Source organism: Geotrypetes seraphini, chromosome 14 (genome assembly GCF_902459505.1).
Source record: "Geotrypetes seraphini chromosome 14, aGeoSer1.1, whole genome shotgun sequence".
Lineage (NCBI taxonomy): Eukaryota > Metazoa > Chordata > Amphibia > Gymnophiona > Dermophiidae > Geotrypetes > Geotrypetes seraphini.
This window is the reverse complement of record NC_047097.1, coordinates 33,780,793-33,806,161: the sequence shown is the minus strand read 5'-3', so window position 1 is coordinate 33,806,161 and position 25,369 is coordinate 33,780,793. Positions and strand designations below refer to the sequence as shown.

The window sequence follows — 25,369 nt, the reverse complement described above, 5'->3', positions numbered from 1 at the left end:
CAATTGAGCCTTTTAACCAATTAAGTTAAGCATCTACATCAGCTAGGCATGACAATGCAAGCGCCTAATTTTAGGAAGACTATACAGAATTTGATACTTTGTGCTCATTTTCAGGACTTACTTTCTGAAACTGATGACTCTTCTTGCTCTTCCTTTTTCTTGGGTTCCTTCCTGCCCCAAAACCCACCAAACCATCCTCCACCTTTTTTCTCTCCTCCCTGTGAGGTCTTTTTCCCAACCAATTTTTGGCCAGACCTTATTACCTAAATGGAAAAAATATATATAATTACTGTTTAAACAAAAACACAAAATATCTTCTTGCTAAGTATTTTAAAAACTTATGTCAACTGAGCAACATATTTACAGATCACTGTAAGTAAGATAATAGCCCCCTACAATATGCCACAAACCTAACCACCACATATATACGATACACTTTATTTATTTATTTTTTTAATAAATTTTTATTTTGAAATAGAAATACAAGATAAAAGGTACAATACTCTGGGAACAAATACAACCATAAACCGGAGACAAATGGACCCAACCAAGAAATCAGGCAAGAACCACCCCCAATTCCCAATTCCCCCCCCCCCCCTTCCCAAGCACTCCAGTGTCAAAAATTCAAGAGGGCATTTCAGGCACCATGGGACAAACTATCCCAGACCAGAGCCCAAATAGCCTGGAATTTCCTCCAACAGCCAGGGCCACAATTCTTAACATCCAAATATTCATACTTTAACAAGGTAAACAATTCATTTTTCCACATTTTTGCCGCCAAAGCAAAAGTATACATTTTTGAGCCAATAACGAAGCTTTTGGCAGCAATAAGGTATAACCCTTTGAATACGATACACATTTAAACAAGGCTATCCATAGGAGAGGTTATAACACGGGAGTGTTATACCCTTCCACTTTAAGGAGTTCTTGGGTTGCAGTCTTCACACTCCCTCACCAAACTATATATTAACATTTGTCTTAAATCTGCACCAAGCAGGTCCAGTGCTCTTAAAAGACCTGTTGGCATTATGCCTTCACACATTGGATTAATCTAGCAGAGGAAAATAAATAAGAGCAGCTATTATCTTGTTAGAAAGGGAAGAGCAGCACCACTAGGAGTTAGGGGTTTGGGGAAGGATCATATCATGCCATGAGAATGGAAACTCTATATATTTTGTGTGTCAGTCCCACACAAAGACCAACAAAAACCTCAGTAAAAAAAATTTTTTTTATAAAATAAGAACAATTATTTTCATTCATTTTACATATTTCCAAGTGATCAAGAATCCGAGTGATAATTTTAAAAATCCATTTCCTAAAATTCTTAGGTTCTTAAAAGTTTTAGTGTCCGGTCTAGGAAAATGAAAACCCACCCCACATCTACCCCTATTAAGCCCATAATTACAAAGAAATTTAAATTTAGAAACCTAGTTTAAAAAAAGAATGGATAGGTAGATGGAGAGAATTTAAAATTCCAATTTAGGAAGCTAAAATGAGATGGAGAGATTGTTGCCTTAACTCTCTCCTCTCACTTGAATGAACCTCACATTTTAAAAGCTAAAACCATCACCTTCCTCTCCCCTGAGCTATGATCACCAATCTCCTCCTTCACATCATCCCTTCAAAAGATCTCCACCAGTCTACCTCCCTATCCAGAAGTTCCCTGCCATAAGTTCAGTTATGTGTGTATTGCACTGTCAATATTTGAAAATCAATAAAGATTTATTTTTAAAAAAAAAAAGTTCCCTGTCATAATCTCACCAAAATAAAATTTAAAAAAAAACCTGGAGTATTTCTTTGGGAGAAATAAAATTATCTAGTAACGAGCAACACTACTCAATGTTACTGCTCACTATCAGTCACCACTGCCTGTTGGAGCATGATAGCAAGATCATAACCCTCTTGCTGCTGAACTTGAAGATCCTCCAGCAGTACCAGATTTATCTACAGTATAAGCTAAACAAGCTACAACTTAGGGCCTCACAATCTGCAGGGACCTCACAAAAGTTCAGAATTATTTTTTTTTTGGGGGGGAGGGTCTGAATTGTGTGAGACTTTTTATAAAACTTATTTAAATGTTCAAGAGGTGGAATTATTTTCATCTGTACAGTACTCCCCCGATATTCGCGGATGATTGACTATACATTCAAAGTTTATATACTGAATCCTCTCCATGGAGACGGAGCTCGGCACAGTTCATTCTGCAGGACTAGCTTCCCACATATGCTAACTACCTTGTTTAACTATAAACAACTTGCCTTGAGTTTAGCCTCCCATCTGTTTATCCTAAAGCACTCTGTACCACCCATCTTGTCCATACCTAATATCTGCATTTGACCCCTGGCTATAGGATAAGTTGTCTACCATGCTCGCCACTCAATGTTTACCGTACCATGTCTTCCATGCTATACACCACTAGTCTTACCATTTTTGCCATGTCATGTTTCATTTTGTCAGCCATGCTTGTAATACTATCCCTGCCATGCTATGTTCTGCCATTCTATGCTCACCATACCACGTTTTGTCATTTTATGTGTCACCATATTTTGTTAACTATGTTTGCCATCTCTGTCAGACAATGGTTGCCTTGCTATTTTATAACATACAATGTCCGAGTGTGTGGTGCAGAGCTTATAACTATAGCCTCAGTATCCTGTGATTGTGGGTTCAGGCCTACATTGTTCCCTGTGACCCTGAGCAGGCCACTTGGTACCCCAATGCCTAGGTACATTAGATAGGGGCAGATAGGGGAAAATGCTTGAGTAACTGAATAAATTCATGTAAACTGCTCTGAACTCCCCTGGGAAAATGGATAACTAAATAAATATTATAGAAAAGCATTAGAATCATATCTATGTCATTTGAATGTTTTGATTTGTGCTTATTAGATGCTTCATAAGTATTATGTCTCCCTTTTAGTATCTCTCTCATTTTAATTTCAGTGCTGTATATTTTTGAAACTGTTTCATGGCAGTCCTATTATTAAGTTTCAATTTACTGATCTTAACTCTACTTCACTTTATTGTATGAGGGCAAATCAAAAATTAAAGGCAATTGTTAAACTATGCAATAACCAGAAAAGAGTTAGCGAAATGCAACATAAGTACTCATACATTGCCTTTTGGATAGTTCATCCACGCACAGTACAGTGCTCGGTCTTTAGTCGTTGGCAGCCATGAGGTCAAAAACATGGATGCACCACATTGCAAGAATGCACCATCGAAGAACCTGCAGTAGTGTGCTTTCTTTGGGCAGAGAGAATGAAACCTGTGAAAATTCACTGTTGACTCAGTATGGACATACGAGCAGCACCATGAATCAATGAAAGGTTTACGAGTGTGTAAAAAGGTTTAAAGTGGGAAGAACAGGTGTAACCGACGAAGGTCGATCTGATCATCCATCAACATCATGCATACAAGAGCACATCGACAGGGTGGATGTCTTGATTAGACAAATTAGTGTCTCAATTGGCTGCAAATTTGGATATCAGCTATGGATCTGCATTTGCCATAATGCATGGTGACTTGGGATACAGGAAAGTCTGCACACAAAGGGATCCCAAACTGCTTACTGATCTGCACAAGCAGCAGCGTGTAGAGGTTGTCACCCGAGACAGTATGATGCTCCGAATATTCTGGAGAGAACTGTCAACATTGGCGAGACATAGATCCATCGCTATGACCCAGAAAGCAAAAGACAAAGCATGGAGTGGAGATATCAATCTTGTCAAGCGAAGAAGAAATTCAAATGTCAGCCTTCCTCCAAGAAAATCATGTTAATCTTTTTTTTGGGACATGAAGGGACCTATTCTGGCACATTTCCAAGGCACAGGGAAAAGCAGTGAACAGTGAAAATTGCTGTGCATTGCTACAATATAAACTCTCTTCCAGTTACGATTCGTCCAGAACCGTCTTATGTCAAATTTAGATCAATGGTTAAGGTGAATCTTTTTGGTTTAGCATTTCTATGAGAATGTTTTGTAAATTATGATCCTGCTTTCAGGCAATTATTTAAACAAAATTTAAACAGATTTATTTTTCTTTTAGATTTGATTATTTTAATTTAATTTTTATATTTTATTTTTCTTCTGTTTATTCTTTACTGTTCTTCTTTTGCTTTTCTATTTTTATTGTGTTATTTTCATTTGTTTTTATATTTTGTACACCGTGCTGTTGGCAAATTGAAATGTGGTTAAAACTTTTAATAAACAAACATAAACCTGCAATCTGCACCAAAAGAAGATGAATGTTGCCCAAAACAGTCTTGCTGCACCACGACAATGCACATCCTCATACAGCAGCAGCAACAGAAGAAACAGTGCAACAGCCTGGGTTCGAATGTCTTCCAAATCCTCTTTACAGTCTGGATCTGGCGTCTAGCGACTATCACATCTTTGGTCCACTGAAAGAGATGCTGCGAGGTTGTAGATTCACCTCTGCTAATGAAGTAAAGGAAGCGGTGCTCACCTGGCTTTGGGAGCAGCTGAAAAACTTATTCTCTGCAAGAATGCAGAAGCTAGTTGAATGATACAACAAATGCATCATCTTGCATGAGGACTATGTGGAAACGTGATATGTTCAATTGCTCACAGTTAAATGTATTTTGCCTTTACTTTTTGATTTACCCTCATATTTAAGACTTCAGCGGATTCAGAACACTGCAGCCAAGCTGATCTTCTCAAAAAAGCAAATACGATCATGTTTCCCCACTCCTGTCCAAACTTCACTGGCTTCCAGTAATTTCCAGGGTTCACTTTAAATGCACCTGCCTAGCCTTTAAGATCCTACATGGCATCCTCCCTCCCCTAATTCCACTATCCTGGAACTTCTTGAGTCCTGATTCCACCAGATCCACCCAAAAGCTTAAACTATCCTTCCCCACGTTAAAAGGTATCCTTTATGTGGGAAAATTAGGCAAATCTCTCTTCTTCAAAATCACCGAGCTTTGGAATAACCTTACTGCCCCACTACAGAATCTGGGCTCCTTCCAACTATTCCGAAAGCACCTGAAAACTAGGCTATTCACAAAAATGTAATGCTTTCTTCCCCCTATACCCAACCTCCAACCCTATTATGCTGTACCTTCCTAACATTAAGCTCTTGTAAACCACACCGAGCTCCATAATTATGGAGATGATGCGGTATATAAACTTAAGGTTTAGTTTAGATTTATGTTTGGTCTTTTTACTACTGTTAAGGTGTTATGTTGAATTGTACCTGTTATAAGCCACCTTGGGTGAATCTCTTCATAAAGGTGATTACTAAAACCCAATAAATACATAAATAAAATATATATATGCTAAAATTATTTTAAAAATTCAATTTATGTATTGTTTCTAGAATATACAATATGGTGTAACTTATTAACAAGGGGCCTCCAAACTTTATATAGCTTAGGGCCTCACCAAGTCTAAATCTGGCACGGCCCTCTGGAATCTTAATACTCTAGAGGGGTGGCAGGAATCTAATGGATGTGGAAGGATAAACTACTAGAGTTCTTGTTTTGTTGTACAGTAGAAAGGAAGGGTTCAGGGATCTAGGTGATCATGGTTCCATGAACATAAACTATAGCAAAACCCCCAAGACAAAATATCCTTAAAAGACACCAAAATATAAGTTGGGCATGCCCTAGGACATTGCAGGAAAGTAAACTCCCTAGACTCCACCAAAAATATATAAACCTCAAATCTAAATTTTTAAGATAAGGAGCACCCTCAGCATGAATTTGAAAGCTTTAAAGAGCGACTCAAAGAGCAGTTCTAGTGCTTAGAATAGCAAAGCCAGCAAACACTGAGCAGGGATTAACACTCACTGTCAGCCGTACACCATCATCTGGGTGATCCTGTGTGCTTTAAAGTGCAAGTCAAGTGCAAACAGTGTGCAATAAATAAATATATATAAAAGTGGAAGATAAAAAGTTCACTGTCCTACAATGACCCGAATGCCTAACCCACTGACCTGAACAGAGAATGACAAAATTAGTCACTTGTCCCTCCAGTTACTTAGCTGAATAAAGGTGCTGTAGTCAAATAGTAGCAAGGAGAGTCCAGCTGGTATATCTAGCCCCACATATTTTTCAAATAACTGTTTTAATACTGAACCACTCTGACAAAGTTCTCTGGCTTCTAAAGTGAATTCCAACCTAAACTTATTGTTTGTTACAGGTAAATGCTGCATGAAAACAATTACAAGATACTTGTAACATATTTAAATCTAAAATTAAACTTTTTAATTCATATAAGTCAAATATTTCACCAACCTGAAAAAAACATATTAGCTAAAGTGTTTAGTTTTTTAGAAATGTTATCCCCCCCCCCCTTTTTACAAAACTGTAGCGTGGTTTTAAGCGCCGGCCAAAGTAGTAACAACTCTGATGCTCGTAGGAATTCTACCACTGCGACCGGTGCTAAAAACTGCGCTACGGCTTTGTAAAAAGGGGGAGGGGTAAAATGTTTTATTCAAATTGCTTAGGAGATAACAAACAGAATTGCAATTTTCATTTGCCATCCTTGAAACCAAATAAGTTACATTTTCAAATCACCAATATATGTCAAATGCCCAGTTAACCAACTGCATGCAAATAGGTATTTTCTATGGATATTCTGAAACTCCAGTTTAGGAATTAGGTTAGAGATCACTGACATGAGTGATATGAATTACTATTTCTAATCCCCATTTACACGTAAAACCAAAGTTAGAATCTGGCAAAATGTTACCTCTGCTTGTGCTTGCTGTCGTGCTAAAACTGTGTTGAAAACATCAAGAATTCTTTCCAAATTCTGAAACATAAAAAATATTTCAATATTAATTCTACACAACCTCCAGCTTTTCATAATCCCAAGTTTCAAGTTTATTAGGTTTTAATATACCGACCATCAAATAAATATCTGGCCGGTGTACATTACAATAAAAATATAAAAAAGGAATCCCCAGTCTCTAAATACCCTCTCTAATGCACAAACCATTTCAACAGAATCTGAACCCAAGAACTAATATTTCAGGCTCTGGCCCTGATGGTCAAAAGCTTGCCATGCAAGTAAGACTACTGTAGTTTTACCAAAAGGGTTCTCAGGAGCTTTTAACATCACAGATTCTCTTTCTGCTTTTTGTCTATCTTCTACTAATTTTCTTTCCAGTGTCAGCTGTCCATTTTTTCAGCTACCTTTCAATTCTCCATCTCCTCTCAGTCCCTAGCTCTCCCATTTCCAATTTCACTTGTTTCCCAGCCTCCTATTTCCTTCCTTTTCCCCATTACCACATCTCTCCTCCTCTCTCCCGTTGGTCCAACATTTTGCTCCCTCTCTTTTCTGTTGCTCTTCTTCCCTCCCCCCTTGATTCTGAACAATGAGATGAAAGGAAAAAAAAAAAAAAAGATGCTGAATCTCTCCCTCCCTTCCATCCCCAGATCCAACTTCTCTCCCTTTCTCTTCCAAACTGCCTCCCAACCCATCTCTCCCCCTGTCTGCCTGCCTCCCTCCCTCCCCCCAGGTCCATCATTTTTCCTTTCACTTCCCAACAGTTCCCTTCAAGTATCTCTTTCCTTCTTCCTCCACACCACCCCTGGTCCAACCTTTCTCCCCTCATCTCTCTCTCTTCAAAGCCCAGCAAGTCTTCTCTCCTGCACCAGTCCCTCTCTCCTCACAGCCCAGCATGTGTTCTCTCCCGTGCCAGTCCAATGTCACCATGAAGCTGAAAAATCTGCCGGCCTCAGCAGTGATTCAGCAACGTTGTCCGCGGCTCCCCTTCCTGCTTTCTATCTGCCGTGGTCTGTCTCCAATGACTCGCAACTTCCTGTTTACACCCGCGTGGACCACGGCAGATGGAAAGCAGGAAGGGGAGCCACGGACAGCATTGCTGAATCGCTGCCGAGGCCAGCAAATTTTTCAGCATGATGGCAACATCGGATCGGCATGGGAGGGAAAATATGCTGGGCTGTGAGAAGGGGCAGTTCAGGAGCACTCTCATGGACCACATAAAACAGCCAGGCGGGACTTGTGTTTGACACATGTACTCTAGAGTGCAGACTTCTAGAAACCTGGGATCTGTTAATTTCTGTGGCTGAAGATAGCTAAAATAAATGTACTAACAAAATCCTTTAAAAGATCTATGGTAAAGTCAGCAGGAAATGGCTGTAATCAAGTCTAGTAAACAAGAATCTTGTAAAGATTCTAAAACATTAATTTCCAAATCAAATATTAAACAAATGAAAATTTGATTTAAACCAAATCTCACCAACCTTCTTTGTGGATATCCTAAACAGCTGATTTCTTGAAAGGGAAAGGAGTGGATTTGCAGGCCTAGATTTGGAAACCACTCTTCCATAGCTTAGGACACACTCTAAATTGCATTAATCAGTTTAAACCAGTGGATTTACTGAAAATGGGATTTTCATTAATTTAATATTGTTGAAATTTACAGTATATAGCAAGCTTTTAAATTGATCACTTAATGATTCACAATTTCAAACAGAAAAATAAATTTAGACAAGTGACATCCTGTGTGACAAAAGATACACAGAGGAAAAATGTTTTACGAGAATCTTTTAAAAGAGAACATTAAGGGCTCCTTTTACTAAGGTGCATTAGGACCTTAATGCGGGAATAGCGCATGCTAAATTGCCGCACGTGCTAGACCTTAACGCCAGCATTGAGCTGGCGTTATTCTAGAAGCGTACCGTGAGGTTTAGCGCACGGTAATTTTGTGCATGCGCTGAAAACACTAGCGCACCTTGGTAAAAGGAGCCCTAAGTCTCAGATAGAGCAACGGAAAATGTTCATCTATCATGAGATAAAAACCCACACCTGTACTATATGTTTATTTGCATGACAAGCATATTTGTCAATAAATTTACTACCAAATATAGATTAAAAAGTTCATAATGCACAAAAGGCCACAAAGGTACCTGAGTTGATTTCTGTGTTTCATCTGAGACTTTGCTCTGAATCAGTTTCCACTTGTATAGGCTTTTATAAGTCTTCAGATTGTGCCTATGTTGCTTTATGTTACTCCACGACCACATCCGGCTATATCTTCTGACATGAACTTCAAGAATGCTGGTAATGGCATACTGCCACCTATATTTAAAGTAATTCAAAATCTGTTGGCATTTTTTAAATATTTTAAATATTTCACATTGCTGATAAAGAAATGGAACATTAAAAGAAACAAAATCACAATTGACACAAATTAATTTCTCAAACAAGGCAAGATATTTCTTTTAACAGGTCATAGTAACATAGTAGATGACAGCGGATAAAGACCCGAATGGTCCATCCGGTCTGCCCAACCTGATTCAATTTAAATTTTTAAATTTTTTTCTTAGTTTCAAGTTTAATAAAATTTTGATTAATCGCTTAATCATAATTCTAAGCGATGTACATAGTGATAAAATTACAAAGTTTTAGAAAACAATACAACGCATAAAAAGAGCTAAGTCTTACAAGACTATTGACAAACTTAAGAACACAAGGAAAGGTAGGAAAAAGAACTACAAATTATTTGAAAGTAAGCAAGAGGAAGGAGAAATTAAAATGCTTCAATAAGGTTATATAGTAAAATTAAAATTAGCTAGGAAATTAGTTAGCTAATTATCAAAGGCGTCTTTAAAAAGAAAGCTCTTTAATTTACTCTTAGCTATTTCTGGGCAAGAATCCAAAGCTCTACCCGGTACTGTGCTTGGGTTCCAACTGCCGAAATCTCCGTTAAAACCTACTCCAGCCCATCTACACCCTCCCAGCCACTGAAGCCCTCCCCGTCCCATCCCCCCACCAAACGACCATGCACAGACACAGACCGTGCAAGTCTGCCCAGTACTGGCCTTAGTTCAATATTTACTACTAGTCTTTAAGCCCGTTACATTAACGGGTGCTAGAACATATGTGTGTGTGTCTGTCTTTATTTCTTTCTCTCTCTCTCCTTAGCCGCTTTTTTTCTTTCTGCCTTTCTTTTTCCTTGGCTGTCCATCACCACCCCTTGCCTGCTCCCCCTGTCCATTTTCCCTTCCTTTTACCTCCCCTGTGTCCACCACCACCCCTTCACTGCTCTCCTTATGCAGCAGCAGCCCTTCTCCCTTTGTTTTACCTCCCCCCTGTCCAGCAGCACCTCTTTCCTTCTCCCCCTGTCCAACATTAGTCCTCCGTTCCTTTTCTTAAACCCCCTGTCCATCAGCATCTCTTTCGTTCTCCCCCTGTGCAACAGGTGCTAGAGTAGACGACTGTTTTTTTTTCCTTTCTCTCTCTGTGCTTGGATGCTGTCTGTCTGTCTGTCATTCTTTCTGTCGGTGTCTCTGTCTTGCGCCATGCCTGCCTATCTCTCTGTGGCCCCCTTCTCTTCCCCGGCATGATTGGTGTGTGCCCCCAGAACACCCTTCCCCCCAAAGCAGCCCCGTTTCCCAATGCCCCTGCCCCCTTTTGTGCCATGCCTGCTCCGTGGCCCCTTTCTGTTTCCCCCCTATGATTGCTGTCTGGCCCAGGAAACCCCTCACCCCAAAGTAGCCCCCTTTCCCTCTCCCCTTGTTGAGCCATGCCTGCCTGTTCTGTGATCCCCTGCCCATGACTGCTATGTGCCCCCAGCACACCCCTACCCCCAAAGCAGCCCCTTTCCCTCTTCCGCTGCTTGCCTGCCATGCCTGCCTGCTCCCTGTGCATCAGCATCAGCATTTCCCTCCCCCTCACCTGTTCCTTCGTAGCAGCATGGAGATAAAACGGCTCCCTTAGTTCTTTGCTGGATTTTTTTTTAAGTTTAAAGATGCCTACGCGGCTCCTCTCACGATCCGGCCTGCGTCGGAAGCCTTCTCCGACACAGGCCGGGATCGTGAGAGGAGCCACGGCGGCAGTTTTAAACTTAAAAAAAAAAATGCAGCGAACTAAGGGAGCCGTTTTCAAAGCCGCCGCCGCGGCTCCTCTCATGAGCTGCACTTATATTATGTCGGAAGATGAGAGAGGAGCCGCGGCGACGGCGGCAGATTTCAAATTAAAATAATTTATGCGGCCAGCCGGCTCCCTCGAAACCCTCCCCCCCTTTCCCTTCCCGCGGTCCGTCTGGCTGCGTTGTTCTCTCCCTCATTCTCAAACCGTCCGTGCCAGCTGAAGTGGGAGTGGGGGGGACTCAGCACCGGCTGGGCGACTCGAGCCGCCGGCCCCCAGGAGCTCGAGGCCGACGGCGGACATGGCTTGCGTTGCCGAGTTTGGTGACGTACAACCCGCGCATGCGCACTAAAAAAAACCCGACAGATCAGGGAACACGTTTTTTAAGTGCGCATGTGCGGCCTAGCATTTTATTATATTAGATTATTTTCTGATTCTAGATCCTCTGTGTTCATCCCACACTTCTTTGAACTCAGTCACAGTTTTACTCTCCACCACCTCTCTCTGGAGCGCATTCCAGGCATCCACCACCCTCTCCATGAAGTAGAATTTCCTAACATTGCCTTTGAATCTACCACCCCTCAACCTCAAATTAGGTCTGAGAAAAAAAAAAAAGGTTCCAGTACTTCCCCTACCCTCCATAAATTTTACTCCACTACAGAGTAGCGTTAGAGGCAACACTTAAAAGGCTCAACAATTTGTAGCTTATAAAGATAGAAGAAAGGCTACAATATTCATTCAGCTAATTGAGAAATCTGTAAATAAAAAAAATAAAAAAACAACAGTCCTACAGGTAGAAAAAAATCAGGACTAAGCCAATAGTTTCTCTGCCAAACTCTCTTCATCACCATGCTTTTTGATTCCAAAACATTGCCCTTGGAACCTATGCTACCACTAGACCCAGTGCTGTTGCGGGATTCCTTCCACACAGTGTTATCTCAAGATATTGTCTATTTTCTTACGAGTCAACAACTCCCAATGTGTTCTCAATATCTGCTCTCCCACAAAAAATATGATATCCATGAAAGACCTATCTACCCCTTTCTTATCTGCTACAATGTTAAAATGTTAATGTCCCCGATGGTCTAAAATGAGTAGTTGTGATGCCTCTTCTTAAGAAGCCCTTCCTGGATCCCGATTTGTTGACAATTATAGACTTATATCCTCTCTGCCATTGCTAGCTGAAGGTCTTGAAAAAATAAACTTTGATCAATTAATTGAATTTTTGCATAACTCTATCCTTGACCCTAATCAATTTGGTTTCCATTCTGGTCATGACACTGAGAACTTTCTCCTGTCATTCATGGACTTAATCTGTCTAGGTTTTAGTCAAGGCCAACGTTTTCTCTTAGTCAGCCTACACATCTCTGCCACCTTTGATACTATCAGCCATCAAAAGTGCTGCTAAATAGACTTCATTCCATTGGCCTATTAGGAACAGTGTAGAAATGGTTTCAGTCCTTCCTTTCTAACAGATCCTACTCTGATTTTATCTCCCAAAACAGATCTACAGAAACTCTTTATTATCAGTGGTGTTTCACAAGGTTCATCCTCTCGCCTATTCTATTCAATATTTTTCTCCTGCCACTTTGTAGCCTCCTTAAAAGCCTCAGTAAGGTCTACCATTTCTATGCTGATAACATCCAGTTCCTGGTTAAGATTAAACATAACATTGATGAGACAATTATCGAGTTACAATCGCACCTGCAATTGATAGAACACTGGCTATATGACAATTTCACGAAGCTCAATGTCACCACCAAATCCTGCATCCTACTTCTATCTGATCACCCTTCTCCTGATATGCCAAGAACTCATAGATCGACAATTTCCTTATTGCAATAGTTGATAAAATGTGCAATCTGATTCTTGACTCCAGCCTCTCCATGAAATAACAAATCTCCAGGGTAGTTTTCCCTGCTTTGGACTACTGTAACTGCCTTTTAGTAGGAATCTCGAAGCGGCATCTGAGAGCCCTGCAAGTTGCCCAAAATGCCACTGCACATATCATCAAAACAGCAAAACTTGCCCATATAACCCCTGCTCTTATCTCACGCCACTGGCTTCCAATAGAACAGAGAAACATCTTCAAAAGCTCTCCACAACTTAACCCCTCACCTATTTCCATAGTCTTACAATGATACCAGCCTACCAGGACACTGCATTCCACAGACGATCTTCAGGAAGTCCTGTCCTCATGACTAGGTTAACTGGAAACTTGAAGATCTCTCTTCAGTATTTTAGGACCCAAACGCTAAAATGATCTGTCTACAACTCTTCATACAATCTTCAAAATGATTTTTTTTTTAAAAAAGGTACTTAAAACCATTCTATTCTTGCCTACCTATGGGGCCTCCTACTAACCATCTTGGACTGATTTCTGCACTGTAAGATTCACTGTCCATTGTCTCAAGTTAATGCTGTGTGTGTCCGTTGTAATCCATCTTAGAACTCTGGATAGAAATGGGATGGCACATAAAGGCCAAATGGTCCATCCAGTCTGCCCATCCGCAGAAACCATTATTTCTTCTTCTCTTTACGAGATCCCACATCTTCCGGGAGACTGCTCCACACATCTACTACCCTTTCTGTAAAAAAGTATTTCCTTAGATTATTCCTGAGCATATCACCTCTTAACTTCATCCTATGCCCTCTTGTTTCAAAGCTCCTTTCCAAATGGAAGAGACTTGGCTCATGTGCATTTAAACATCTCTATCATATCTTCCCTCTCCCGTCTTTCCTATAAAGCAGGGCTGCCCAAGTCCGGTCCTCGAGATCTACTGGCAGGCCAGGTTTTCAGGATATCCACAATGAATATGCATGAGAGAGATTTGCCTGCACTGCCTTCTTGGGATGCACATCTCTCTCTCATGCATTTTCATTGTGGATATCCTGAAAACCTGGCCTGCCAGTAGATCTCGAGGACTGGACTTGGGCAGCCCTGCTCTAAAGTATACATATTGAGGGCAGACAGACAGGACTGCCTAAATTAGGAAAACTGCAGGAATTAAAAGTCCATCAAAATAGAAAGATGCCTCTTAACAATCAGAGGACTGAAATCAACAGAACAATGTAAAAGTTAAACCAAGCACACACTTTCTGACACTAACTAAGAAAGAATTACTTAAGGGGTCATTTCCAGAGTTATTTCAAAAGTGCATTATCCATAAAAATGGCTTTTTAAATATAGGCAATATATGCACATAGTGCCATTTTGTGCATATTTTCACATGCTATAGAGGCAGGCATTCCTGGGAACAGAATTTGGAGCTATGCATATGCTTTGAAATTTTCAAAAGAAAATGTTGATGCACAATGACTGACCAAAGGCAATCTTAAGACATAGATGTTGCCAGCAAAAATTTAATAGTCTAAGTCAGAAAAATAAAAATTGTACAAATAGATAATGTATAAATCAAAAGAAAAAGATCTTGCTTACCATTGTCTACAATTTTTATGCAGTGGCACATCTGGTCTGTATTTTCTATATGGTGCATTCCTGACCATATAATCTACAGATTCTAAGAGTTCGATCATACTTAGATACTGGATAAATAAAAAAATATTTTTTTTTTAATTAAATGAAATTAATTAAAGGTAAAAGACAAAAAAAACTTCAAAAATCAGAGACCAAATCAAGCAAAGCAATTTAAAAAAATAACAAATCCTTATAATAGCAATTATTAACATTTACAAGGAATATTAGTGGCTTTAATAAAATACTAAAACTCCTTGTAATACATTAGCATAGGATTCTCAGTGGCTGCTATAACAATTGGCTGCCACTTTTTTTGCATCAGCAGGAGCTTCCTTGCAAAGACGACTGATTAAAACCAGTCTTGCCTTCAAGGAAATCTTTTGTGCATCAGGGCCCGAGACATTTAAGCACTTCTTTTACAGTAAAACACTTGAAGGGCAATTCTATACTGCGTGCCCACATTTATGCACCCCTTGTATGCATATATGACAGAATAGCATTTGTGCACATGAAAGTGTCAGCAGGGCACTTAAGTACTATTCAGAACAAAATATTTTAAGTTACATACTTCCCTGTCATATTGACACAACCACTGACATGCAATATCAATGACTGGTATAACTGCAGACATGAAAAAAGTGAGGCATGCCAATACTGGATTACACTTGTATTCTATAATGAAATTTGGGAGCTCAGATGCTATTAAAGAATAAGCTCTCACCACACAGCATCAAGGTGTCTAAACGATAGTGCAGACTTAATAGAACTGTCCCCTTCTTACACATGTAGATCATATTATTCCAATAATCTATACCTTAATTGCATCTGCTTATAAAGAATCCCTCTCAATCAAGCATCTGTCAACTACTGTAACAAAGAGCTTAACTAGCATGCACCAAACAATAAAGTTATTTATTTGCTTCAATCACAGTTACCATGAATTTATTTTTTCAGACTGTCCACAACAGAAGCACATGATATTTTCCTATTAGAAATACAGAGTTAAGAATGACCTAATAGTACTGAAATGCAAAAAAAAATTTTAAAAAAAATGCGATGGTGCTGATGGATCTCACGCAGGCGAACAGAAGAACACCTTGCCTTGGGATATATGCAGACAAACAGAAAGGCAAGGGAGACGTCTTTTCAACCTATGATTGAGTCTTTATGGAAATCAAGTACGGTAGTCCCAACCAGAATCCCAATTTCGGCGTATGACAACGCCTTCCCTCAGGGGACCCTTAGCTAGTAGTCACCGAGTTCAAAGCACTCTGGAGTGAACAAAACAGCAACACTCAGAACTGAAAACTGAAGTCATAATTATTTTAGGATTATGGCTATGTTCACACAAACTTTTTGTGTCACGGACCTGAGGCTTTGTCAGTTCTACCGCAATGTTCTGGACTTCCATATTACAATCAATCTTGGGGGTTTTCAGTTCCATTTCTGCATGTGGATTGATGTACAGTTTTGCAGAGGCTGACACTGGCCTAAAAACTTGTCAATACAAATACACATGAACTTGTGAGAAAAAAAATAAACACACTTTCTCCATAACAGAATGATTTCTCTATATATTGCAGACATTACATGAAATGCAATCAAAATAATATCTACTCAGACTTGTGTAGCCATGGCTAGTATTTGGAACCTCTGCTAAGGTATACTTGTTGGGAAATATCCTATAGCCTGCCAGGAAGCAATGCCTTGTTTGCATCCATCATCAGCCCTGAGTAACTGCTAGCCCACTAGAATCAGACATTCTGCTGTTTATTTTTATATTTATATATATATTTATAAATTTTTTTTAAAAAAATATATATATATACACACACACATATGTTTGTATGAAAGCATAGAACAGGGGTGCCCAATACGTCAATCGACCGGTCGATCGGGAAGGCAACGTGAGTCGATCGTGCAGCCCATTCCGGGTTCCGTGATAGACTCGTATTGCCGTCCCGATTGACCAGCCGATCAGCCTTCCTCTCCCCGAGGTTCCCCACCGGTCATCACTTCATGCACATCCATTCTTGCTGCGCCCTTCCTTGCCCAACTGCCAGAACCCGTCTTCCCTCTCTCACTTTCTCCCGTAGACAATCTTTAATAGACTGGGGGATGATGTCACTTCCTTCGGAAAAAGGCGGGAGGGAGGTCTAGGGAAGTCACGACCCTAGAGAGCTGAGCGCCGGCTGCCCCTGGCGGAATCGACAGAGCCGCCAGACTGGAGAAAGGCGGTCGGGTGCTCTGCCCAAAAATGCAAGAACTGCTGCTGCTGCTCTGGCATATTGAGCCTGAAAATGGGAAGTTGAAGAGGGGAGGGGGCTACGCATTTTTGTAAGTGCCGTGCTGAAAGGAGACTGGAACGGCTCTCATGGAAGGATTTATAGACTGGCTTTTTCTTTTCCTCGGCCCTGGGCGTCCAGAGATTTGGGCCTGCAGAAGCCTCGCGCTGACCAGCATTCCTCTCCCCGACGTCAATTCTGATATCGGAGAGGAATTTCTGAGCCAGCCAATCGCTGCCTGGCTGGCCCAGAACTTCCTCTCCGACATCAGAATTGAAGGGGAGCGGAACGCTGGTCAGCGCAAGGCTTCTGCATGGAGAGCTTGGGGCGGTGGTGGCTTGGAGGCCTGTTCCCCGGTAGTGGCGGCAAACCTAGTGGCTTGGGGGGAGGGTAGGGATAAAGAAACAAAGGGGGCAGGCAGGGGAACAGAAAGAAGGGGGGGCAGGGAGACAAAGAAAGAAGGGAAACAAAAAGAAAGAGGGAACAGGGAGACAGAAAGAAAGTGGGCATGGAGAGAAAGAGAAAGAAAGAAAGAACAGGAGGCAGGGAGAAAAAGAAAAAGTTGGGGGGAGAATGAGGTCTGGAGGAGAGAAAGCATATACGAGGCTGAAAGAAGGGAAGAAATATTGGATGCAGGAGTGGGTTAAAGTCAGAAGATGTCAGAAGAAGAAGTGCAGCCAGAGTGAAGTGAGAAGTCAGAAGAAGAAAGAGACTCATGAAATCACCAGACAACAAAAGTAGAAAAAATGATTTTATTTTCAATTTAGTGATCAAAATGTGTCCGTTTTGAGAATTTATATCTGCTGTCTATATTTTACACTATAGCTCCCTTTTACTAAACCGCAATAGCGGTTTTTAGCGCAGGGAGCCTATGAGTGTCGAGAGCAACTTGGGGCATTCAGCGCAGCTTCCTGCACTAAAAACTGCTATGTGGTTTAGTAAAAAGGGAGGGGGTATATTTGTCTATTTTTGTATGGCTGTTATTGAGGTGACATTGCATGGAGTCATCTGTCTTGACCTCTTTGAAAAAAAAAAACCCGGAATATGAATGATAATTAACATTTTCTCTGCCTTTCAGTGTGCTTTGTAGAGGGTTTTTAAATTATTTTATTGTTGGTAGATCATTTTGACTTGGTCATTTTAAAAGTAGCTCGCAAGCCCAAAAAGTGTGGGCACCCCTGGCATAGAATATCCATCTTACAAAATGGTCACACAAACATCCATGCATAGCAGCGTAGTAGCCTAATGGTTAGAGAAATGGATTGAAAACTAGGGGACCCAGGTTCAAATCCCACATTAACCTTTTGTCTGTGTGCATTTTTTGTAAATTGTGAGCCCTCCAGGAACAGAAAAATACCTGCATATCCCTTGTTGGTTTCACATTCAGGGAAGGAGGAAGGGGGACAGCAACCACTGGAGGATTAAAAAAGGTGTTTTGCCTTAATCCAACCAGTGAACAGCTGTTCAGAACACCTTTCTGTAACTTGAACGTAAAAAGTATCAGGTCTAAATACAGACATCTGTCTATTTAGACTTGGACACCCCATCTCCTTCTCTGATCAGAGTTAGATGTCCATATTGGGACCTCCTTACTCTTGCTTATAAACAGGCCCACATCACACCCCTGTGCCATATGAACATATTGTAGTATTAGATGTCCATATTCTGCCTTTATAAAATTGGTATTTGGATGACCATGCAATATAAGCATCTAAATGCCAGTTTTCAGACATTCAAACAAGAATAGAGTTTCTAAAATAAACCACTTTACACACCTTTTCTGCTTTCTAATTTAAGATGTAATTGTATTTATCCTGTCCCATTTTTTAATTTGAGTTCTTTTTAGTTTCCAAACATTTTAGCTTGTAAACAACCATCTACGGTACCTTTAGTATAAGGGCAGTCAGAATTTTTTTTTTTTAAATGATCAAATGGTACTTGTTTATTCAAGCACTTTTTAAAAAATGCCCATTATGTGGAAATGAGGTATTTACAGAATTTTCCACTCTCGCAGCAGGTAAAAATACACAGATTGTTCCATGTTTATCACACTGAGCAACAAGATGCTTTAGCCATAAAGGTATCCATAGAAAAAACTTGGTGCAGGTCTCTACACACACTTTTTCTTATGCAATTTTCCAAGTGTAGGTACAATTGAAAAGTGTTTGAAAACTCATGAAAATTTTCAGAGTTAAGAGCTTTCCATCAATACAGGAAGTGTGAAAATTGTCCTATATATGCAAATGTATTTTATTACACAATTACCTTAACTAGGAAAGCTTAGTCAAATGAGGAAATCATTCAATCCATATAATATCATCTGCCTGCAAGGACTAGAAGTAAAACATTCACTATATGTGGATTTCTACAATTGTACACATAGAAACAAAATATATCTAAAATACTCTCATTGGTCATCTCAGTATTCAGTTTAACCTTCAAAAATGTGCATTCAAAAACTACATTCATTGTTATTAATAACTCATTTAGGGCTCTATTTACGAAGGTGCGCTAGCGTTTTTAGTGCGCGCTAGCTGAAAAACTACCGCCTACTTAAAAGAAGGCGGTAGTGGCTAGTGTGTGCTAAAACTGCTAGCGCACCTTTGTAAAAGGATCCCTTAGAGTTTTCAAAACATTTAAGAAATATGGATTAAAAAGTAGTAATTTTACCCTGAATTCTTTATCAGTTTTTTCAAACTCTCAAGACGTATAGTTCTAATTTTTGTTTTCATTAAACAATTGATGTAAATACTCAATATAGAATTTCAGTATACACTAGTTATTCATTCATTTATTCATTCCTCAGCTTTTATCTTCTATCTAATAATATCCTGCAAGCATCCAAGCTGAGCTACAATTCTCTTATAGTAACACACACATTCAGATTCACTCAACTCATCCCTCTCCCCTCCTACTTCCTCTTTCATTTGCCAGTTGAAATTTCTAAGTTTATATTCCACAGTTTATGAGCCAAAGAATAAAAATCATTTTTTTTAAAGATTCCATTATTGTTCAGAGTCACATTTTAGGTCTTTGTTTCATATTTCACATGTATGCTAAAACATTGGGGGCTAAAAGTTCTACCATAGAATCCAAAGGCCTTGCCATCCTTGTGACTGAATTCAGTAAAACAGTATCTTCTACTTACTGTACTGAAAGTCTTTAGGCTCTGAGCTGCAAGTTGGAATGCCTCTTTTCAGTTGTTTCTATAACAAAAACAATTAAGAGACAGATTTGGACAAAAGAACTCAATATGCAATAATGGAGTGTTATTGGTACTCCTTATGAATGTCATAGTCCAGGATAACTACCACACAGAACTGTATTAACTACAATATAAAGAATAGAAAATTAAAAGGCTCTCTTACTAAAGGGCGTTAAGCCCTTAATGAGCATTTGAAACAGGAAAACAGGCTACCACAAAACATGTTACAGATTTTCACAGTATTTTCCCCATCTCCACATGCTAAATGCAGGTTACCTATATTTTTAAAATATTTTTTGTAGAGGGTGTGTCATGGGCAAATAATGCAAAACCAATTAAGGGTTTAAAGCTAAGTTAAATATTTTTGAACTTTTTATATATTGATTTTGATCACCAGTTCAAACATTGAAGTTATATTATCACCCACTAAAAAACTTTTTAGCGGTGCTATGAAAGACTTGTCCCCGGTTTGTGGTTCTTCTACCTTATTCAAGGTTCTGAGCACTCACGGAAGTTATATACGTGGTTGAGTACTCTTAATTGTTTTCACTCCCAACGGCACTGCTCTAACTCTTGGAGCCACAGGCAGCAAGAGTGAAATAAACATGCTGCCTTTGGCGACACAGAAGCTGTTCCTCTGTTACTGCTTCTTGTCCCCGCATAGGCGGAAAGCAGTAGCAGAGATAAAGCTTCCGGGTCACCAGAGCAGTGGGTTTACTTCACTCAGGCTGCTTGTGGCCCGAAGAGTTAAAGCAGTGCGGGGGAAGAACGATGAGCAAGCACAGGATCCCATGGGAGTGGGGGAATAGAATGGGAAGGGTAAGAGATGCTAGATTGTAGGGATGGGGAGTAAAGATGCCAAACTTCCAGCAAAAGAAAGGGAAAGGGCAGCTAAAGATGCCAGACCATGGGAGGGGGAAGGGAAGGAGAGAGATGTTAAGACCACTGGATGGGGAAGGGGTAAAGAAGAGAGAGATGCCAAATCAGGGAAAGGAAGGAAAAGGGAAAGATTCCAGATTAAGTCAGGGGTAGGGGAAGGGAAAGTCAAAGGCAAAGAGATGCCAGACCACAAAGGAGGGAGAAGAGATAGGGAGGAGGGGAGAGAGATACCAGACTGTGGGAAGGAGATGATAAAGATCCCAGACCATAGAAGGGGAAAGGCAGATATCAGACCATAGGAGAGGGAGGATATTGTAGCCAGGGATGGAGGAGAAGAGGGGAGAGAGAGGGAGGACATGGTTGGGAGGGGTGGGATAGTGAAGAGAGATGGAAGAAATGCTGTTTATAGATGGATGGAATAGGGGAGAAAAAAGGAGGGAGGAGATGATACACATGGATGGTGGGGAAGGGCAGAAAGGGAGGAGAAAATGCCCTTGGATAGATGGTAAGGGAAGACATGGAAAAGTAGATAGATCTGAGGAGGAAGTAGAAAAATGGAAGACAGTTGAATGTTAAAAATTAATGCCAAAGATGGATGTAGCTTTGATCCAAACAGACCGGGGATTTAAAATTACAGTCCACTTGAGGGGGCAATACTTTCAAAATAGAACAAAACACAAAAAAACCCTCTCATCAATACTGGGCAAGTTTCTCAAATAGTATCTTCATAAAACATTTAAAGGCTTTTAAATATTTAAATGTGCTCATAAGCTCTTCAGCAAGGCGCCACAGCAGCAGTACAATGTCGCTGGAAAGGTGCTTGAATTTTAATCATAACACATTTGATGGAGCAAGAATACTTGCTTCTACTGGAGTAGCAAATGTTATGGCTCTACAAAAGTTGTTTAACAGTAGACCACTTATCTGAAAAGGTCAGTTCACGGCTCCAACACAGTCTGTGTTTCGCTACGCTACATCAGAAAGCCGGAAGGATGAGCTTTTTATGTTGATTTTATTTGCAGTGTGCAGTGCCTGAGTCCTTTGGTCTACACACTTGATGTTCCCCAGGGCGTCTTTTTTTCAACATCAAGGGTGTAGACCAAAGGACTCGGGCACTGCACACTGCAAATAAAATCAACATAAAAAGCTCATCTTTCCGGCTTCCTGATGTAGCGTAGCGAAACACAGACTGTGTTGGAGCTGTGAACTGACCTTTTCAAATAAGTGGTCTACTGTTAAACAACTTTTGTAGAGCCATAACATTTGCCACTCAGAACTGTGAACTGACCTTTTCAGATAAGTGGTCTACTGTTAAACAACTTTTGTAGAGCCATAACATTTGCCACTCCAATAGAAGCAAGTATCCTTGCTCCATCAAATGTGTTATGATTAAAATTCAAGCACCTTTACAGCAACATTGTACCACTGCTGTGGCGCCTTGCTGAAGAGCTTATGAGCACATTTAAATATTTAAAAGCCTTTAAATGTTATATGAAGATACTATTTGAGAAACTTGCCCAGTATTGATGAGAGGGGTTTTTTTTGTGTTTTGTTCTAAAGATGGATGTAGGGCAGAAAGTGAAGGAGAGAAAAACAGCAAATGGATAAGGCGGCCCTGGAAGCAGAGTTAAGAGCACAGACAGAAGGAAGTGCAGCTAGAGACAGGAGAAATGAGTAGAAAAATAAAATCACAAGACAACAAAGGTAGGAAAAGTGAATTTATTTTCAATTTAGTGATTGAAATGTGTCAGTTTTCAGCATTTACATCTGCTGTCTATATTTTGCATTGTCCAGGAAGAATGGAAGATTAGGTTTTTGCCTTTGATAATCTTCTGTTAGTCCCTGTAGGATTCCATAGGCTAAATGCTATGTAGCAGAACTGTTTAGTTTCTTTCACCATACCATACCCCATGCATTTTTATGCCTCCACATTACTGTGCCTTGTATCCCAATATCTGTTAGATTGTCTAATCATAGGCTCCTTGGCATCTCCGACTTAATTGAAATAAAATCATAAGATGGTCTAACCAGTGTAGTGGAGCAGCCATCTGGTTACAGCCAAGAACTAGAGAAGCCTAGTTCACACACCACTGCAGCTCCTTCTGACCTTGAAGAAGTTACTTGGACAGGGAAATATACCTTGGTACCTGAAAATAACTCACTTAGAGCTACAACTGAAAAAGATGCTCTCCCCCCAAATTTAAACAATGTGTAATGCGCAATGGATGATTTATGTTTTATTAGCAAATAAAATACAAATCTGATTCAGGTCCACTTGTATTTTTCCTTTCATTATGGATAATTCATGTTACTATGCAACTGTAATTTGTACAATTGGGTAAACTAATGGGCCTATCACATTGTAACTGTTGTAATATGCATGAAGCTTTCTAGTTGAAAAGCATGGAGTAAATGGTGAGATGGGGATAGCAATAATGAAAGTCCTTTCCATAGGTAAAGCCTTTTGACCCACATAAATTGGCTTTTTGATTACTGGCCATCCAATGAGCACCTTATGCATAATGTTGACCATTTTTATTCATAGGGCCTCTAGGGCAGGGGTTTTACACCAGTGGTGCCCACACCTCCATGGGGTGCAGGAAGTGGTCAAATAGGAAGTGGAGAAGGGTTTTGAAATCCAAGACAGAGTGAAAGCAGTTATTAGGGCAGTTATTGATATTACAACAGTATACTACTGTAATTTTGGCAGCGTGTTAGCAGTTAACACCGTTAGCCACTAATAGCAATATATGTAGCTGCTAGTAGTCACTAGCCAATTCAATTGATCAGGTCAAAATGTAGGCAGGTGCAAAAAATATATAACTATAATTTCCAGCTCAATGCTCAAACATTATCTTACAGTACACAGCTATCGTTAGTATGAAAACATCTTCAGAGGCCTCGGAGGTACTCGTTTTACACAAGTTAAACTGCCTGCGATTTACCTAAATCATCATCAGTCTCACAAAATTACTTTATTTAACTTATTCATTTATTCACTGAAATAGCAGTCTCTGTTAAAAAGTCAGTACTTAATCTGAAAAAAAAAAAAAAAAAAGACCAGAGCCTTTGGCAAAATACAGATTATTAAGTACTGACTTTTGCTATTTCAATGAATAAGTTAAAGTAATTTTGTGAGACCGACGATGATTTAGATGAATTGCAGGCAATTTAACTTGTGTGAAACGAATCACCGCTGAGGCCTCTGAAGATGTTTGCAAACTAATGACAGCTGTATATTTTAAGAAAATGTTTGAGCGTTGAGCTGGAAAGTATAGTAGTTACTAGCAGGCATGAGGTTTAGGAAGGGGGTGCAAGGGCTTCATTGATCAGTTAAAGGGATGTGGAAACAAAAGGTTAAGAGGCAGTCTCACAGAAGGGTTAGGTTAAGGTTAGGAAAACAGATTTGGTATCATAAAATTGCAAGTATTCATAAACACCTTTGACTTGGATGTATCTATCTGAAAACAGGTAGAATTTTGGCAGGTACTTTTTCATGGGGCAACACACAAAGGGCTCCTTTTACTAAGGTGCGATAGCGTTTTTAGCGCACGCAGGATTTTAGTGCGCGCTAAACCCACGCTACGCTTCTAGAACTAATGCCAGCTCAATGTTGGCGTTAAGGTCTAGCACACGCACTATTCCATGCGTTAAGGCCCTAACGCACCTTTGTAAAAGGAGCCCAGAGTATGTAAATATTTATTTGATTATCATAATAAATCTGATAAGTAAGAATTATCCTTGAGATTTGCCTGACTGCAGATTGAATATGGCCTCCACAGTGCCTCAATATATATCTTAGCATGCTTCCCCCCAAAATAAGAGTGTCTTATATTCATTTTGGGTCCAAAAAACGCACTAGGGCTTATTTTCAGGGGATGTTTTATTTTTTTAATGTATAATGTATCCTTCACCTCAATCCTCTTTCCTTTCTCTCTCCTACATGTGCAGCATCTTTCTATCTCTCCCTCCCTCCTGTGAAACAGAACCCTTGAGCAGAATCTTTCTATACTTCCCTACCAACCCCAGTGCAGCAGAACCTTTGCACAGCATCTTTCTATCCCTCCCTCCCTCCCTTGAGCAGAATCTTTCTATCCTTCCCTACCAACCCCAGTGCAGCAGAACCTTTGCACAGCATCTTTCTATCTCTCCCTCCCTCCCATCCCCAAGAGCAGCAAAACCACGCCGACCCTCCCACCGTGAAATGGACATACCTCTCTCCAAACAGCAGCACTCTAAACAGGCTGTTTCATGGCCTTCTCCCATGGTCTTCCTGTGCTGCATCGCTGTTGCTGTTTGGAGGGAGGTATGTCGGTCTCATGGTGGGAGGATCGGCAGATTCAGATGGGAGGGAGAGATGGAAAGATGCTGTGCAGGGGGGGAGGAGCGCAGGGACATTTTGGAGAGGAAATCTAACTAGGGCTTATTTTTGGGGTAGGGCTTATATTAAGACCTACCCCGAAAATCATGCTACAGCTTATTTTTGGGGTAGGTCTTCGGGGAAACATGGTATTATTGAAAAAAATTTGAACACATCTACAACACAATTATAACATTAATTTCCCAACTTACCAAAATATTCTCCCTGTTACTATGGTAGTACATCACACTTTGTACATTCCAATACACACTGAAGGAATCAAGTTGCACAAGCTGTA

The 25,369-nt window shown here is 40.2% G+C and overlaps 1 protein-coding gene across 2 annotated transcripts in view; it reads right to left on the bottom strand.

Annotated features, from left to right (window-relative positions):
* Positions 1–25,369, bottom strand: part of VPS13C (vacuolar protein sorting 13 homolog C) — a 442,250-nt gene that overhangs the window by 337,690 nt on the left and 79,191 nt on the right. For both annotated transcript variants that reach the window (XM_033920131.1, XM_033920132.1), the window contains exons 9-15: positions 25,284–25,364; positions 19,776–19,833; positions 15,712–15,839; positions 14,304–14,410; positions 8,902–9,073; positions 6,716–6,778; positions 122–263 (exon numbers count right to left, since the gene is read on the bottom strand). In XM_033920131.1, coding sequence (XP_033776022.1) covers positions 122–263; positions 6,716–6,778; positions 8,902–9,073; positions 14,304–14,410; positions 15,712–15,839; positions 19,776–19,833; positions 25,284–25,364 — 751 coding nt within the window. The remainder of the gene's footprint in view (positions 1–121; positions 264–6,715; positions 6,779–8,901; positions 9,074–14,303; positions 14,411–15,711; positions 15,840–19,775; positions 19,834–25,283; positions 25,365–25,369) is intronic.